Source organism: Delphinus delphis, chromosome X, assembly GCF_949987515.2.
Source record: "Delphinus delphis chromosome X, mDelDel1.2, whole genome shotgun sequence".
Classification (NCBI taxonomy): Eukaryota; Metazoa; Chordata; class Mammalia; order Artiodactyla; family Delphinidae; genus Delphinus; species Delphinus delphis.
The window spans coordinates 97,471,344-97,488,396 of record NC_082704.1 but is presented as its reverse complement, the minus strand read 5'-3'; the positions used below and the strand labels follow the sequence as shown (position 1 = coordinate 97,488,396).

The following is a 17,053-nucleotide window of genomic DNA, read 5'->3' as shown; positions in this document are numbered from 1 at the left end:
GGGAGGGTATGAAATGAAGAATACAGTATTCTGAGAATGGGGGGGAAATGTACCATGTAGTACTTACATCTTACCCAAAATGTGTCTTTTCTTGGGGCTTCCATTATCATGTGGAGGTAATGTGATGAGGGATTTCTGAAGAGAGACAGATGAAAGAGATTATCCAAGTAACAATCTGAAGATGAGTCATCTCCGTCAATCAGAAAATGTAGTTAAAGCAAGATTTGCTTTAATTGAGAGTTCTTGTTTAATTTTCTTTTGTCTTATGAAATGCTTTATCTTTATCATTTTTTTGGGAAATAATTCCCTCAGAAAACTTTTGTGCCTTTTTGATGGGTACGGGAGCCCACAATGCATCAATCTGTCCTTTCTGGAAGTTCTTTCAAATTCTAGTATCTGGTCTTCAAAAGCCTGGAAGTTCGCCACTATCTTCCTACTTAATCTGAAAGAGTTCCTAGTGGAGTTTAAATAAGAGCTGAGTTTTTCTCCCCTCCTTCCAAATGTTTATAGGGTACTCTTTCTGCCAAAATATTTTGATACTGTAGGAGAAGCACCAGAGAAATCTGGAAGTAGGAAGTTAATCACTTACCTTGTGGGATTAATGAACCCTGCATTCTGTTTCCAGAATTAAGACAGTGTGGAAGGAGGTTTATTAAAGGGTGTTCTTTGGGAATTTGATTTGAAGAAATACATATATGTTTGTTTTTGTTCCTTACCAGGTACAGGAGTCTAAAGCACTTTAATTATGACATCTGCCAAAGTTGCTTCTTTTCTGGTCGCGTTGCAAAAGGCCACAAAATGCACTATCCCATGGTGGAATATTGCACTCCGGTAAGTTAGATTCCTCCCTGACGTGACTTAGTTCACCTGGAAGAAGTTTCAGTTTTGTACGGTCTTACAGATCGTGTGTCACGCTGTGATTTGTAAGTTCCCCAGACGTTGCCCAGCTAAAGTGGCCCCACATTGTAGACTCCGGATTTACCTTATCCCTAGTGCGATGCCTGGCACACGTGGACTGTCGGAGACACTCAGCACATATTGTTGGGTGAATCAATAGGTTTTTCTTCTGTTTTCGTGGGTTGTAGGGAAGACATTTTCACGTTTATTTTGCACGTCCCTAGCGGCTGTGTGCAGAGGTGTTACGGCCATGGGGCACGTTGGGTATGGGGTGGGGTAATATAGGTTCCTTAAAATTCGCAATCCACCACTTAAATTAATGTTGCTCACACTTACCAACTAAATGCTAGGTGTTTACCTTTTAAGCTACTCTGTGTGAGATAGGTATTATTTTTATCCCCTTTTTATAGTTGAGGACTCTTGAGATCCTAAGGTTAAAAAATCTTGCCCAAGGTTCTATAATTAAGAGCTGGAGTCGTCTCCTAAGAAGCTGTTTTGGGAAAATGCTCAGTGGCCAATAGGACTTTGAAAAATCACTGGTGAAATGGAAAGGGCCTGGACTTGGTGGACACAGACCTGGGTGTAAATCTCTTATTCCTTGAACACTAGCTGCTTGCTCTTCAAAGTGTGATCTGTGGACCAGCCGCACTGGCATCACCTGGAAGCTTATTAGGAATGCAGAACCTCAGGGCCCACCGTGGACTTTGTGAATCAAAGCCTGCATTTTAGCAGGGTCTGCTGGTGGTATCCAACACATCAAAGTTTGAGAAGCTCTGCTTTAGAGCTTTTCTCTCTTCCATCTTCAGAGTGATTCTCCCAGTTATTTCATTGTCTTCCTCATTTTGCTTCCTTTTGCAAAGGTACTCATTGATGGAGAACGTACCATGCTGTGAATAGAATGGTATTTAGTGGGTGAAACACTAGAGCAATGTGGACAAAATCGTTTTAAAACTACTGTAAAGTGTGGCGAAACGGAAGGTCAACTTTCTGACCTCCAGACTTCTATAAATTACCATCTGTTGGGTAGCCCAGTAGTCGGTATACTTCATTTATTCATCATCACAACTTATTGAGGTGTTACTGCCCCGATTTTATAGGTGATTGGAGCCTTGGATAGGTAAAGAACTCACCCACGTTAACCCCACTAGTAAATGGCAGGTCTGGTTTCAAAACCGTGTTTTCATGTGATTCCAAAGCCTTTGCTCTCGACTCCTGCTGCTCTTAATTATAATAAAACAAGCGCTCCGAGGCAGAACACTGGAATTGTGCTTTCTCTTGAGAGTATACCCCTTCCCGAAGTCTGATGTCAGCATGATTTCCCTTTCAGACTACATCGGGAGAAGATGTTCGAGACTTTGCCAAGGTACTGAAAAACAAATTTCGAACCAAAAGGTATTTTGCGAAGCATCCCCGAATGGGCTACCTGCCAGTGCAGACGGTCTTAGAGGGGGACAACATGGAAACGTGAGTAGTGGCCAAAGCAAAACAGCCTCTCAGTTGACGTATCTCTGAGCTCGTCTCAGCTGAATACCTTCCTTCACTCCCAAATGCAAACAGTCTCTCCTATTTCTTTCTTTAGATTTACTGTATCTAAAAAGAGAAAAGCAAGCTGATGTTCAGTTGCCATTTTCCATGTCAGTTGTCCCATGACAATGACCTTTTCCAAAAGTTAAACTTTATCTCACAGGGAGTAAGCCACCACGTTCCGGCTCCTAATTACCTCACGAGGCTTGCAAGAAATATGGGACTGTTTACAAATGAGTGATTCCAAGATTTCATTTTGATTTTCCTCCCTTACAAATCAGTAGGCGTGTGTCTTTTTGTATCCGATTGTGTGGTCCTATCTAGTCACTTTTTTCTCCTTGAAAAAAAATATAGTCACAGGAAATTTCTTCACAGTAAGTAGTTATGATTCTCTAGACCAAAATGATGATGTCTTCGCCTCTTTTGAACCTTCTCTTCTTTTTTCCATAACTCTGATGGCAATCGCACAACTGGTTTTCTTTTAATTCACTTTTCACCTTTGTCTGGCCGTTGCTTTCCATGGTTCATACTTAATTGCACTTCATTTATTTTGACCTTTCAGTAATTTTTGTGTGTGTGTGCGTGTGTGTGTGTGGCTGAGTTTGCCTGTGTCTCTCTTCACCACCTCATTTTTTGTTTTGCAGTCCTGTTACTCTGATCAACTTCTGGCCGGTAGATTCTGCGTGAGTACTTCCACTGAAGGGTGCTGCTACCACCAACACATTGGCTTGCTTGATTTTTTAAAATTTTTGTTCTGTTTGTTTTGTTGAAAGACGTTTTAATTTCCCTTCCTTCATTTCAAAAATGTTTCCCTTGATAAGACTTTGAGGGTGCCGTCCACCACAGATCAGGAGAATCAGTGAGGTTTTCAGGTCCCCACTTGGTCAAATGTAAACCAGCAGAAATCCTGGCCTGGAGTTCAAATTAACATCAAAGGAATTGTTGGGTTGTTAGTTATATTCCTGGGAGACACGTTTATATATTCTTTCATTATACGCAGGGAAGAGCCTTCTGATTACATAATAACATTCTGTAGCCATATTTCTAGAGATTTAATGCTTTAGGACCTTCAAAAGGATGACGGTTTACTCTTTAGGGCCTGTTATAAGTGGACTATTTAAAAGCAAATTTTGTTTCATGGTATGATGTTGAGTATGGTTGAATAATTTCAATTAGACACGTGGACTTTTTATCAGGTAATGCCATGCTATTGGACCAGTGTTTATATACATGAGTTTCTCAATTTTGACCTAAACTCACTTTGCTCTCTTCTGCAAGCTAAATACCCAGCTCATAAACACACATTTACACTGGAAGGAAAGTGTACTGTAGTCTTTGTTATTATTACTGGTGTGTATTATTAATACTACTGATACTAGATATCAACAGTTAATTGATTTATCTCAGAGTTTATAATGTCATCAGAAAACTCCTTTTAGAGTCCGTGATTGAAATATCAGCAAACAAAGTGTGCATTGTTTTAAAGTTATATTGTGCGGGGTTTTTATAACAAAATTTTGGTATTTCAAAGTGTACTTTATTAAAATATTTATTTAAAGTCAGACAGCTCTATTATATATAAGAAGGTAATGACCAATTTGGAAGACGGGCTTATATAAGAATTCAGTTTATTTTTATTGGCTCTTTTTTATTCCACCACGTAATTTAATTTAAAGTAGGTCTTTTTTTAAAGAAAAATCCTGCAGTGATAAATGCAAACTATTAATTGAAGTTGGTTTTAAGTCTTTTATGGCCTAAAGGAAGTATAACACTTTCCTTTCTTTTGTAAAGCTGCATCATTGTGCCCTTTAATTTTGAGATATGGTAGCTCTACCCCATTTCTTTAATCATCATGCTTAAACAACTTGGGGAGTTATTTAGATTCAGTTATGTTCCTTGCTATTGGTACTTATTTTCCCTGTTCCAGGTAGTCTATTTGTTTATAGAAGGTAAAGCCTTTCATAAATTAAAAAAAAAAAGTTTACTTGGTATACTGAAATTCTCAGCTTGATTGGATCCTGATAAGCAAATAGAACTTATCCCGACACAAAGTAATCTAACCAACTGACCAATCCAAAAGAAAAATATGCTAAAGGTTAATGTTTTAAAACACATAGAGGTAGCACAACGTAATAAAGAATAACTAACTAGAGGAAGAAGTTTACTGTATACATAAGCTAATGAGAAAAATTCATGACAGTTTAATGTAACTTATTTTAAGTAGAGGGTGTTTGTCTGTCTTAAATTTTGAAGAACTTTAAAATTAATAACATTGTTTTAAAAAATATCTTCTCTAACAACTGAAACCTAGCCCCACTTAGCCTTTTTATAAAAAAATATGCTAGATTATTCAGAAATAGTGGGAAATTCTAACTTTGAGGAAGAAAACAACCCCAGCAGGCTAAAGTCCGTGTAATACCAGTAATTTTATTAAAGTCTTTACTCATGGGATGGTAAATAATTTATAAAATGAATTGTAAAGCTATTCTATTCACGCAGAAGAGCCAGGTCCTGAGGTGTTTTATTTTGCGAGAACTCTATCCAATGTTAACAAATCCTGTGACGATGACAGCATTTAATCCATTCAGTATGGATCACAGAATTTGAAAGTTTACTGAGATACAGATCTTTTGTTTTTCCTTAGAAAAAAACCCTTATTTGCCTGTATTTGTCATTTTATTTGAAAGTAAACCTAGCATAAACCTTTTATATTGTTTGTCCACAAATGAGACAGTCGAACAATATTCTTTGAGCTGTTCTGCTTTGAAAACTTATTAATGGAGTTGTCACAAAAGAGAAAATGGTGGTGGGTGGGATGGAATTGGCCATTAGCAGTAATGGGAAGAGTAGGAAGAATCCTTTTGGGGGTATATCATTTTGTATTTAGGAAGTGAGAAGGGAGAACAGTATTCTTACCTTCTCTTGGAAAAGCATTTTAGAAGACGTTGCATTTAGTTTTGTTTCTGGACTACGTAGTTTTGTACTTTTACTAATTCTTGATTTTTAAATGAATCTTTTCTGACCAGTATTCCCTTTTGGTTCATTTTCTGGTTTAATAAGTACCTCCGTTAGCGTATATCTATATTTTTTAGATTGCTTGGTTATTACGAGTTCTTGAGCTTATGCATGCTGTCTTAGGTGCTGTGTACATTCATAAGAAAAATAACGTGGAAGATCCTCAAGGCTAAGAATGAAAGCTCTGCATAAGATTTTCTGTTTCAGATTTGATTCAAGTATTTTGCATTTACATGCCTAGCTTTCTCCGTGTAGTTATGCTCCAGGGTCTCATGTGTTCTTCTCTACACTACCAAGGTAGCAACTGTTACAAGGGGAAACACTAATATATTTTCCTCGATGGTGGGCTTTTAGCTTATAAGAAGTATGCAATCGAAAGACTGGTCTGTTCCAGAAGATAGGGCTTATAAACTAAGGAATCCAGGTACTCAGTTATCTCGACCTGCAGTGAATATTTCAAAACAAACGTTAGCATTTTTTTTCTAATAATGGGCTGTTCCAGGGTTCTAAGAAATTAGCAGATTATCTCCAAAACTAGAATGAAGATTCACCTGGAAGTCTTTGGATCTGCCTAGTAAATTGGGTAGTCATCCTTCTGTTTCCTCATGACAGTTTAAGCATCTTCGTAATTCATTCCAAATTTGATTATGGTGACACTTGACCTAGACAACTTTGGTTTCATAAAGAAGACATTTATCTCTCAGGCAAGACTTCAGTTCCCTGGTTATTTGCTGTAGTGCGCTGTAATCATCTTATGATTGTGTGTCTTCCTTAAGAAGTATAGATTTCTAGCGCATTTCCTATGTAAGCCTAGGTAACTACACGTTTTTCTTTCTTTCTTCTTTTTTTTTTTAATGTAAGAAAAAACAGACATATTCTTCTTAGTGTCCTGACCAAGTCCTTGAATGCTGCTTAGACATTGGACTAAACTAATCCTTACTGAATAGGTTTCTGTTGACTTTTTGATTCATGCCTTTACCTAAGGGCTTTCTGTGTCAGGAGAGAAATGGAAGTGACCTTTCGTCCTATTCCAGTTAAAACAAAAAAGCCCAAGCCCAAACTGGTTTTCAGAACAGATGGATTTTTTCCTAAGGTTAATCTAAAAGATACTATAAAAACTTCAAGGCTAATTAAGAGATCAGATATGAAAAGGTGAAAACATGTCAACCCTACCAAAATTCTCGTCTGTGAAGCCAAAAAAAGTAGGTTTTTATACCCCCAAAGTAAATAGACTATACCTGCTAATCCTTCTCTCTTGTTTTCCCCTCTGTATATAAGCACACAGTATCCCTAATAAGAAATATTTCCGATATTGACGTCCTATTGAAGTTAGTCATTCTTTTTAAAACATCACATTATAATTTAGGGCCATTGAATTTTGCTTTATGAAGTAGTAATACAGTCCCGCTGCTAAACTGGTACATGTATTCCTTCTTTACAAAATTGCACAAACTGAGACATCTTGATACGTGGAATCTTAAGTAGTCATGGACTGGTGTGGCCTCTTTGGAACTAATATTGTTAACTGCAAATTTACTAGGCAAATGTACAGTTTCCGTTCAATAAGAAGGCAGCTGATAAATGGCACAGGTGTAAACTGTTTAAAATTTTAAACCACATACTGCTAACACAATTTCAGCACTCTAGGATATGAGACGTTACAAGACAGGAGGACAAAATGTCACGTAGAGATTGTCTCCCCCGACCTTTTCTATAATTGAAACTTTCCAGAGAAGTTTTTGATCTCTCTTTACGGCTTTTGAGAAAAGCAGAAGTATGAGAAATCATCTCTCAAACCTGGATTCTAAATACTTGATGATATCTAAGATACAGGAACAGCTAAATGTGTACATTAGCCATAGTATTAGACTAAAAGCATTCTAGGCCATGTATATAGAACATAACTGTGTGGTGGGGGTTTTTTCTCCATTAATGGATGGTATCTGTGACTAATAACATTTTCTGCCTTATAGGCCTGCCTCGTCCCCTCAGCTTTCACACGATGATACTCATTCACGCATTGAACATTATGCTAGCAGGTATGAGACTAGTTGAATGCCAGGCAAATATTGATTGAAATAACTAACCAAGGAAAGCTAACCTATATTAATTTTAAACGAATCTTTTCTTTTTCCCCAATCTTGTCTGATTTCTACTAATCAGCTTGCCCTCTAACGTGCATGCCATTCCACTGCATGTTGGTTTTGGACACCGATAAGAGCATCAGCGCAGAACAGTCTCCCCTAAACATTCCTGATAGCTTTGTTATGTTTTATATACTGAGCACGTGTAATCAATTGACTTAGAAATCATCTAACCTTCGTAGAAAACTGTTAGACCAGACATAAGTATATGAAGAAATTATACTGTGTTATATAGAGACTATGAAAGCACTGGCTTTCCATTTCTGTGTGTATTTTCCATAATATGCTGTAAAGAAGAGAATCACTCATTTTCCTAATCCCTGGACCTTTCTGTCCCACTTCCTTTGTGTTTGAGGTAACTCTTATATCTAAAAACGAAATTGCTGATTGTAAGATATGCTTGTCAAATAAATCCATAAGAGTTTGGTTCACTTTTAAGTTGTAAAAAGACTTTATTATTGTTTGAGGTGAAGGAGGTGTTTGAAGGTAAAAAGCGGCAGAATGTATAGAGAGCTTACTGTGAATCTATCTTTTATCAATAGTCTAACTGCTGAACATGTTTATCAACCGTAGGAAGTATTAACTAGCTATATATAATTCTGTCTTCAGTGGAAATCTTTAATTGTCTTAAAAAACACATGGGATAGCGTAAAGTACGGAGTGTATTTGTTGTTAGGGAAGCTTTTCTCGTGAAAACAAAGGCCTCTTCTCAGTGAAAGGAAGATCAATCTGTGAAGGAAAAAAATACAACTTCTCTTGTCATCTGCAGCGTAAGTGTAAAGCTACTTAACTAGCTGTGGTCCACCACTCACTGCCTCAGACGGTTAGGCCAACGCACACATCCTTTAATATGAAGGATTCCTTTCTCCTCTTGACATGATTTATCCTTTAGTTTTCAGGAATGTTCGATTAGGTCTTGAATAGATTCTAAGAAGTCACATAAGTTTTAATGAGCTTTTACGTTTTTTATCAGGCTAGCAGAAATGGAAAACAGCAATGGATCTTATCTAAATGATAGCATCTCTCCTAATGAGAGCATGTAAGTATCCTGTCTCTTTTTACAAAATGTTCCTGACCATGAAATTGCTTTGAGGGATTTAGAGGTAGGCTAGCGCAGAAGATAGGAATTAGCGTTTATATTCATTTGATCTTTCAAGGAGACTTTCATTTACTTTTTTTTCTTTAACTCTTGACAACCCGACACAGAATGAGCTCATCCAAATTGTGGCATTATTGGTATTCCAGATGTTCCAAAATGTTCCAAAACATTTTGCCTTACTCTTATTTAATGCCATACTACCACAAATGGCAGGGTCCCAAATACTTAAACTGTATTAAATGTTTAAGCTTTGACCAAACCTGCAGGATGTTTAAAGGGATTAGATATTAATTTTTAAAGCGATGGCTAAGTAGTGTTTTCTCCCCTCGTGGGGAGTAGAACTATAATCTTGGTGTAGTTGCACTGGCATTCCCATATGGTAGGCTAGATGGGCGTTTTCCTTTAGAGATCCTACCTAGTAGATTTTTGTGATTTAGCGTCTTCAAGAGCTAAGTCAAGTGAGGCTATCTTGTGAAGGGTTTCAGAAGAAGGAGTACAAATTGAGGTCACGGTTTTGTAGTGGGATGATGAGCCAGGCCTGTCAAATTTAAGCAAGGCGAGAGAGCGGTGCTCAAAGTGGCGGAGAACACAGCTATGGCAGGGAAACGGAGGCTTCATTACAGAGTAGGGGAAGTATTCACAATAAGGAATCTTGCCGTGAACCAAGAGGCTGAGGTTGGAGGGAGAAGACTGAGAAGCAAATATGGAGGACAAAATAAGGATCTGCTAACTGAATGGATAATTTAGGGAGATGAAATCTAGTCAAGGTACAATAACGTTTTTAGTTTGACAAGTTACGGATGTCTCACCACTTTGTCATAGAGAATGTAGGCAAAGGGAAAATGGTAAATTTATCATATGTAGTTGGTGTGGCAACCCAAAGTCACACTCAGATGAGAAACAGGCTTTATAAGGATTAGACTGAAGGAAGCAGTATCCAAGTGGCATTTATACATAACTGGTTATTGAAGACGTGAGAATAAGTCATCTCATCTGGTACATAAAGGTGATCAAGGTAATAATAAAGAATAAAGCCAACACTCAGCCATTCATGTATGACTTACGTTACTTAAAAGAAAACAAAACAGCCTTTTCCCCCAAACATAACTATGGTGCATTCTCTTTCTTAGCTGTGGGGAAAAGTATTAATAGTATTAATATATAAACTACTTTGACAGAAAAATATGTAAGCAAAGAATCAACGAAACGTAAACAACCTGAACGATTTGCTTCTTGGGGGCACTGATTTGAATATTAGAAGCTCTAGCACGTTCACGGTAGTTCAAGTTGTACCTGTATAATAATGGCTGCCATTCACTGACTGCCTCAGAAAACAGTAAGAGAAGTTGAATTATAACTATGTGTTGTAATTAAACATGGGAAGTCCTAGCAATCAAACTGCAGAATTGGGGAAGAGAGCTAACAAATTAGGTGGTCACAACTGCTTTCGTTTTATTTTTCAACGAAAGAGGGCATAAAATCCATTTTGACTCAACGTTGGATGGTAATGTCATATCTTAGGGGCAGATCTGGGCAAGTGGTTTGGTAGATTGGTTGACTTCACTTAAATGTTTGTTTTTAACACCCAATAATTATTTTAATTTTAACTTACCAACCAATTATCTGCCTTGATGGACCAAGATCATTTAAATTAGGAGGATTTTTTTCCCCTAAATCTGAAAGTTTTTCAACTCAGAGAACATAGAGATGAGAAAAGGAATTTAAAGGGGTGTGGAGAGGGAAAAATTAACGTATCATCTTACTGATATGTAGCCGGAAGCGAAGGGATTTAGCCTGTCACTAAGAGCAGAATGAAGTTCATATAACTCGGAGGTACACAGGCTTTTCAGGAGCTGGGGGCGATGCATTCAGAAAATAATTTCTTCTGTGTATGAGAGAGTTCCTAGATACGAGGAAGGATTGCAGCTTCCTCCCAACGTATAAGCCTTTGGCCTCTTTGTTCCCCAAGGTTAGTCTTTGAAAAGCCGCTCTGAGGAATGAGTTGTTCAGTCCTCTTGTATTAGTCACCTTAATGGCTTTTTTTCCCCTGCCAATTTTTGTTTTTCTATCTAAACAATAATTGAATGAAATAGTAGTCATTTTTATCTGTAGTTTCATTATTGTTATCATCCTGCCTCTGTGGGGTTTATAAGTTGAAACTGGCTTACCAAAGCAACACTTTTCACTTGCATTGCTTTCCACTTAAGAAAATATTTACTCTCTTATTTTAAGGGCTTCAGTTTTTTCCTGGTCAGTATCAACAACACAGTGGGTGAGTGAACAGATTGTCTTGACAGGCTTGGTAGCAAAAGCGTTATACAGCCATTATTACGTCTCTTAATATTTACTAACGATTGATGAAACTGTCAACGTAGAGTCCCAGTATTACTGTCATTCTACCATTCATTTACCCACGTAAATAGGCCAACCAGATTCAATGGAAAATCTGAGCCAGAAACACTTGGAATTGTCACCAACAGGATGGTAGACCACAACTTCAGGAGTATCAAAATGTCTTTAAAAGCAGGAAAAAGGGTCTAATTAATTGTTAAGAGCAAATAACTGTTTCTATTTTTAAAAGACACACCCAAGTCCCTGACCCCCAAGGCAAAATAAGGGGGGAAAAAACCAAAACCTTTGATTTTATTTTCCAGAGATGATGAACATTTGTTAATCCAGCATTACTGCCAAAGTTTGAACCAGGACTCCCCCCTGAGCCAGCCTCGTAGTCCTGCCCAGATCTTGATTTCCTTAGAGAGTGAGGAAAGAGGGGAGCTAGAGAGAATCCTAGCAGATCTTGAGGAAGAAAACAGGTGAGTTTTCTTTCTAGCTTTGTCATTGGTATGCAGAGTGCATACACTTGCGCACATAGAAAAGTGCCAGGAATCTTCACTTAGAGTCATTTTATGTCTAATTGTTTTCTCCAATAATCTGTTTAGCTCCGTTTACAGATTCTCTCTCTCTTTTTTTTTTTGTCATCTGAAAGAAGAAAATGAATGCAATAGCATAAGTAAGAACTCATATAGTAGGTGTTAAAGGAATGAATGCAATAGCATAAGTAAGAACTCATATAGTAGGTGTTAAAGGAATGAATGCTGATGGTGGTATTTGATTCGTTGCATGCGTTTCGGAGGCTTTGATTTTATGTTTGAGAATAGAATTTAAGAACAAAGTAGGTCATTTAATTTTATGATGATATGATTTGTACATGTGTTTGGCCATATTATCTATCTCAAAGCATTTGAGCAAGTAGGCTCATTGGTCATATTTGAGAATGAATTAGTTCATCTTAGTTTCCATCATCAAATACAGCGGTCATTTATGCACACTGTCCTAGCAGATTAGTGAGACAATTCCAGTTGTCAGTCATCACCTGAAAAACATGTCCATGGAACAAGAGCAGAAATTATAAAAGTAAAAGAAAATTTCCTAATGACTGCACAGAGGACAAAGATGTAAAAATCTGGTATATTGTGGGATGTCAGGATAATGCAAATCATTGGACTTTTACTTTTGTATTACGTTTATTATATCACAGGTCCCTTGGTTAAGAAAGGCTTTCGCACATGATCACTTCTAACTCAGTGTGCCTTCCTTAGACAGATGCCACCAGGCGAGTCTTTAAAGAGCAAATGCTCAAACCTGTGGGACTTGAGTACTTTCATCTCTTTGGTTTAGCCCAAGGCACAAGGACCTCTTAATCGAGGCAACACAGTATGTCTGAGAACCAGTGCCCTCGGGGAGTATGTCACCTCAAGATGAAAAGGCAAATTGCCATTCATCCATTGCTTTCTCCTGCCACTGGCCTCTTTCTAGCTCTCTGTACCTCTGACCTACGGCCAGAGCTCCTTATCTGGTCGGCTTCCCTTTGTCTCTTTCTCGCCCCTCCAATAAATCCTCCATGCTGGCTGTAGTTGTGCATCTCTCCAGAACCAAGACCCAGCATGGCATTGTTCCTTCACTGGATTTCTGCATCGTTTAAAAAACCTAGCTGCTCAGCTGGGCATTTTAAACCTTCCACAGTTTTCTCTTGACCTGCTTTTTACAACTTCATCTTCTTTTGTGCCTGTTGTGGCTGCTGTTTCTGAATGCATCCTGCTCTCATCCACCTTCCGGGTCGAGCTCAAGCTTGCGTCCCAGCCTAGCTACTAACCCCCATCGCTCCACTGCCATAGCTGGCAAAGGAGTCCTTCCCATCCTCCATGCCCTTGCTCAGAATGATTTTCCCCACAGAGCCCTGTTAGATCCCGGCATTTGCAAGTAATCTATCATTTGACTGTGTTCTCAGAATACTTTGGACCTTTCTCAGAGACCTGTGTTTCAGTTTGCTTTTTGATCAGTTAATTCCCAATGCTTCCCTCTAATGGAGACAGTGAATGCCTTTGGAATAAGGCCTGTGTTTTAATCCTCTTAATGTCCCCTATGGTACCTAGCACGGTGTGACTATTTAATGGGTTCTCCAGAAATGTTTGGTAAAAGCCTGAGTTAAGAATACAGAGGGGATGCCACACACATACCATTCAGGAGGTAATACTGAACATTCTGTGGGTTTGGGCCTTATTTGTAAGACTGGCAATGAACATCATGGTAGATAAAACCTTTCCCTCTACTTTATTGAGTAGCATTAGTATTCATTTATGTTAAGTGTTTAATTATTTTAGGGGTCAAAGTCAAATAGGAAGAAAAAGTTGGTATTGGCATTATAAATAGAATTTGATGTTACCCAGGAATAGAAATATTTTTGTACAATATGATTGTCCACTGTGTAATGTATCTTTCCATTTCATTGGTCAAGAGTTCTGTCTCGGTTATTATTACTACACTTGCCCTCCACACCCTGACGACCAGGCCAAAGAGTGCTGGTGAAGAGTACTTGGAACTATCATTTGTATATCATTTCGTCATTTTCAGAGCACTTTAATGCATTTTGGGTCATTTAATCTTCCTAAAAGCTCTGTGTAGAAGATGGATGAGAAAATGCAGGTTCAGAGAGGTTCAAACGGCTTGACCCAAATTTCACAATCAACCAGTGGCAGAAGCAAATCCAGATCCAGATTTTCTGACTCAAAATAGCCAACTGTGCCTTGCACCAGAGCCTAAAGAAGAGTCATCCTATGTAAATATCATTTATGTAGAACTGTGGCACATTCCATGGAATGTACCTTTACTTGAGGGAATATTTTTAGGACTACATATGAACAAACCTGTCCATCGACTTGTGGTACAGTGATCACCAGTTTACCCTGAAAGGTATCCAAGACCATTCCCCAGGAATGACATGGTTTATTCTCTGAAAGAAAGAAAAAATAAATTGCACCAGGCTGCTTAGAGCTCCAAAATGAAGAATCTGGTACTGGTGCACGTCTTTCTGTAAGTTATCTTGACCCTCAAGTAAAGGTCAGGATGAGCTTCCTTCTTTCTCTCTCTACTTTGTCAGATTTTCACTTCCTACCAAATCCCAAGAAACGTCTCTGCAGAGCTCCCCTCCTGAAGGTAGCCTCTGGTTTTCTTTGCTCTGTCCTCTCCTGTCTTCCTGCAGTTCTTCTCAAAGAAATTCAGAGCCGTAGCTTTGTCTTCATGATCCTTGAGTTCAGTGTTGCTTAAAGGAGCCTGTAATTCACCATTTCCTTTCCTTCCTCTCAGAGAACCCGGGAGGTCATTAGATGTCCCCTGTCCGTGCCCGCCAGCCTAGCTATATTTCTCTAGTCAAATTGGCTACGTAATTTGACAAACACAAGCAGACATTTAGAGCAAATGGGAAAGGATATTTAAAACTGAGAGCATCCCATGTCCTTTGGACACACGTCTGTGTGTACTTTGTGTTCCTTTATCCTGTAGCAAGGGCTTATCTCCAAATGACATTAGCAAGGGCAAGAGGCTTGAAAAGATCCCCATTCCTGACTAGATGTTTATTGAATTCTGTTATTCGTGACACCTCCGCACCATCCCCTTGGAAAACAGAAATTGGCTAATGAGGAAGTGTCTCAAGGATATCTTATCTCTGTCTTTCGAATTCCATTTCTCCCAGTTGTTGCCACCTAGCATTCAATACATATTTGTTGAATAAGTTAATGAACAAATGAATTGAAATGAAGCTGAATTTATTTTCATTGTAGCACTCATGCATGTACTTTTGGCTAAAATTCTTTTTACGTCCTAATTTCGTAGAGGAAAGCCTTTTGAAAGCTTTTCTTGTGCTTGCTTTTCAGAATACTTCGCATTTTCAAACTTCTTTGATGAGCACCAAGCCTTGCTTTGTCATAAATTTAGAATGTTCAGAATTCGTTTTCCGAATCCTAAGCCCCGCGTGTCTCCCCCCACTGGCTTTCTCTGATTCTTGGCTTTTGCCACAAAGATAAGGCGAAAGCTCTGAGCAAAAGCTAAGTCTGCCTCTCAGTTTTCTCGATAGGGTCTCGTAAATTTGGGTGACTAGTGACTTATACTGTCTTTAACGTTTCACTTCTGCATAATGTTTCTCCCTCATACCACAGATAATTCTGATTCACCTGTTCGGTCGAGACCAGTTGGATGTCGAGAATTTGCTCTATTGTGCGTCCTTAGCATTGCACACTCCAAGTTCGCTTTTGTCCTGCGTACAGGCCAGCCTGCAATCTGCTGACTTAAATCTGTAGTGACAAATTTCGATGTATTTTTCTCTGCACTAAGTGAACTCAGACTTGCTCTGAAATTCTAGGTATGACCCTAGCAATGAAAAGGTAGCCTTTATGAGAGACAAGACCTCATCGTCATTCTGCTGCCTGCGCATCAAATTGATTAGATTGTTCCCACGTCTAAAAGGAGGGTAAATACTAAGCTGATTTACTGTGAAGTCTAAAGTTAATTAGAATTGTTAGTAGATGTTTTATGACGACAGAGGATTCTGAATTTTTAGTACCCGCTAGGTACCTTTCATGTGTCTTGTTGTTGGGCAACCAGTCATGATGCAGCCTAAGTGTGAGTTTTCCCTTGATCCTTTTCACTCCTCCAGTGGCTATGCAGGATTGTAAATGTTATATTCAGAAAAACTCTAGATGGGCTACTTACACCACTGAATTAAACTAACTGGCGATCGTCATCCCGATGCTTTCCCTTGTAAATGACGTGATGACTGGGCCCGGGGCTCATAGTTTTCAATCTTCACAGTCTCAGGACGTCTTTATCCCACGTTCCTTCCTTTGGTCTTTGTGTGAGTCTCACGTGATGGTGAGGAGATGGCCAAGATGAAGGGAAGCCGAAGCGGGTCAGGAGTGGGCATTCCGAGCTGAGCGAGGAGCATAAACAAAGGTGTCAGGGAGGGACAGCACAGGCTGCTTGGGAAACCGCAGACAGTTGCGCGACCTCTGTAATAAGGCAGGAAATGGGAGCAGATGAAGCCGGACAGGTCGGCAAGACCAGGTGGGGAATGACAAGACCAGGTGGGGAGGGACAAGGACGCGGTGCGATGCTGTGGGGGGGCCTCCTCATGTAGTACAGGGAGCCTCCCGGGGGTGAGCCAGGAGCGATGCTGTTAGACTTACACTTACATGTGTGACTTGGGCAGCTGGGCGGAGGTTGGGGGGACTTTGAAGAGCACAGGCCTGGAAGAAGGAAGTCAGATGGGGAGGGAGCATGGAAGCCCAGGAAGGAGATGATAAGGGCCCACAGGAGGGTATTAGAAATGGGGAGGATGGGCTGAATCTGAGGGATATTTTAGGGGAGGGGAGGGGCGGGGCTGTTTGGCTGGCTGGTTGGGCGGATCTGGGGAGGGAAGGAATGAACCCCAGTTCTGGCGGGTGCAGGGCGAGACCACGGTTGTTGGCAGCTGGGACTGACAACTCAGGAAGAGCGGCAGCAGGGTCGTCCTTCAGTTCAGCAGGATTTACAGAGGGCCTTCCTCAAGGTCAAGTAGCTGGAAGATGGTGAATGGGGTGCAGGAGACGTTGAGTTTGGGGTTCTGGTGGCATACCCACGGACAAATGTCTGACGGTGGGAAATGGAACTCTGAAGCTGGAAGGAGGGATGTGGGCCAGAGATAACAGATCTGTGAGTCCCCAGCTCATAACTGGTAGTCGAAACTGAGAGTCAATTTATCTACCCAGGGAGCACGTGGCAGAAGGGGAACAATGGGCTTGGTAAAACTCTAGAAGATGTAAACATTAAAATGTTTATAGAAGTCACTTTATTGTTTAATAGGTAATCCATGCACATTATATGAAATCCAAAGGGTTTAAAAGGCATATAAAGATAGTGAGTCTTTCTCCAACCTTGTCCCCTGGCTGTCGTGCTCCCAGCGGTGGGGGCTGCCCGCTTTACTTCTTTCTCGTGTAATCTTTCAAAGATACTCTCTACATACACAAATATTTTTGTGGTTGTTGGAATTATTTCACACAGTACC

At 39.6% G+C, this 17,053-nt stretch overlaps 1 protein-coding gene across 6 annotated transcripts in view; it reads left to right on the top strand.

Moving 5' to 3' along the window:
* DMD (dystrophin) overlaps positions 1 to 17,053 on the top strand; it is a 2,124,682-nt gene that overhangs the window by 2,054,045 nt on the left and 53,584 nt on the right. For 5 of the 6 annotated variants that reach the window (XM_060001925.1, XM_060001919.1, XM_060001920.1 and 2 more), the window contains 6 exons: positions 720 to 831; positions 2,225 to 2,361; positions 3,066 to 3,104; positions 7,410 to 7,475; positions 8,554 to 8,619; positions 11,334 to 11,492. In XM_060001925.1, coding sequence (XP_059857908.1) covers positions 720 to 831; positions 2,225 to 2,361; positions 3,066 to 3,104; positions 7,410 to 7,475; positions 8,554 to 8,619; positions 11,334 to 11,492 — 579 coding nt within the window. The other variant, XM_060001924.1, reaches the window with a different exon arrangement.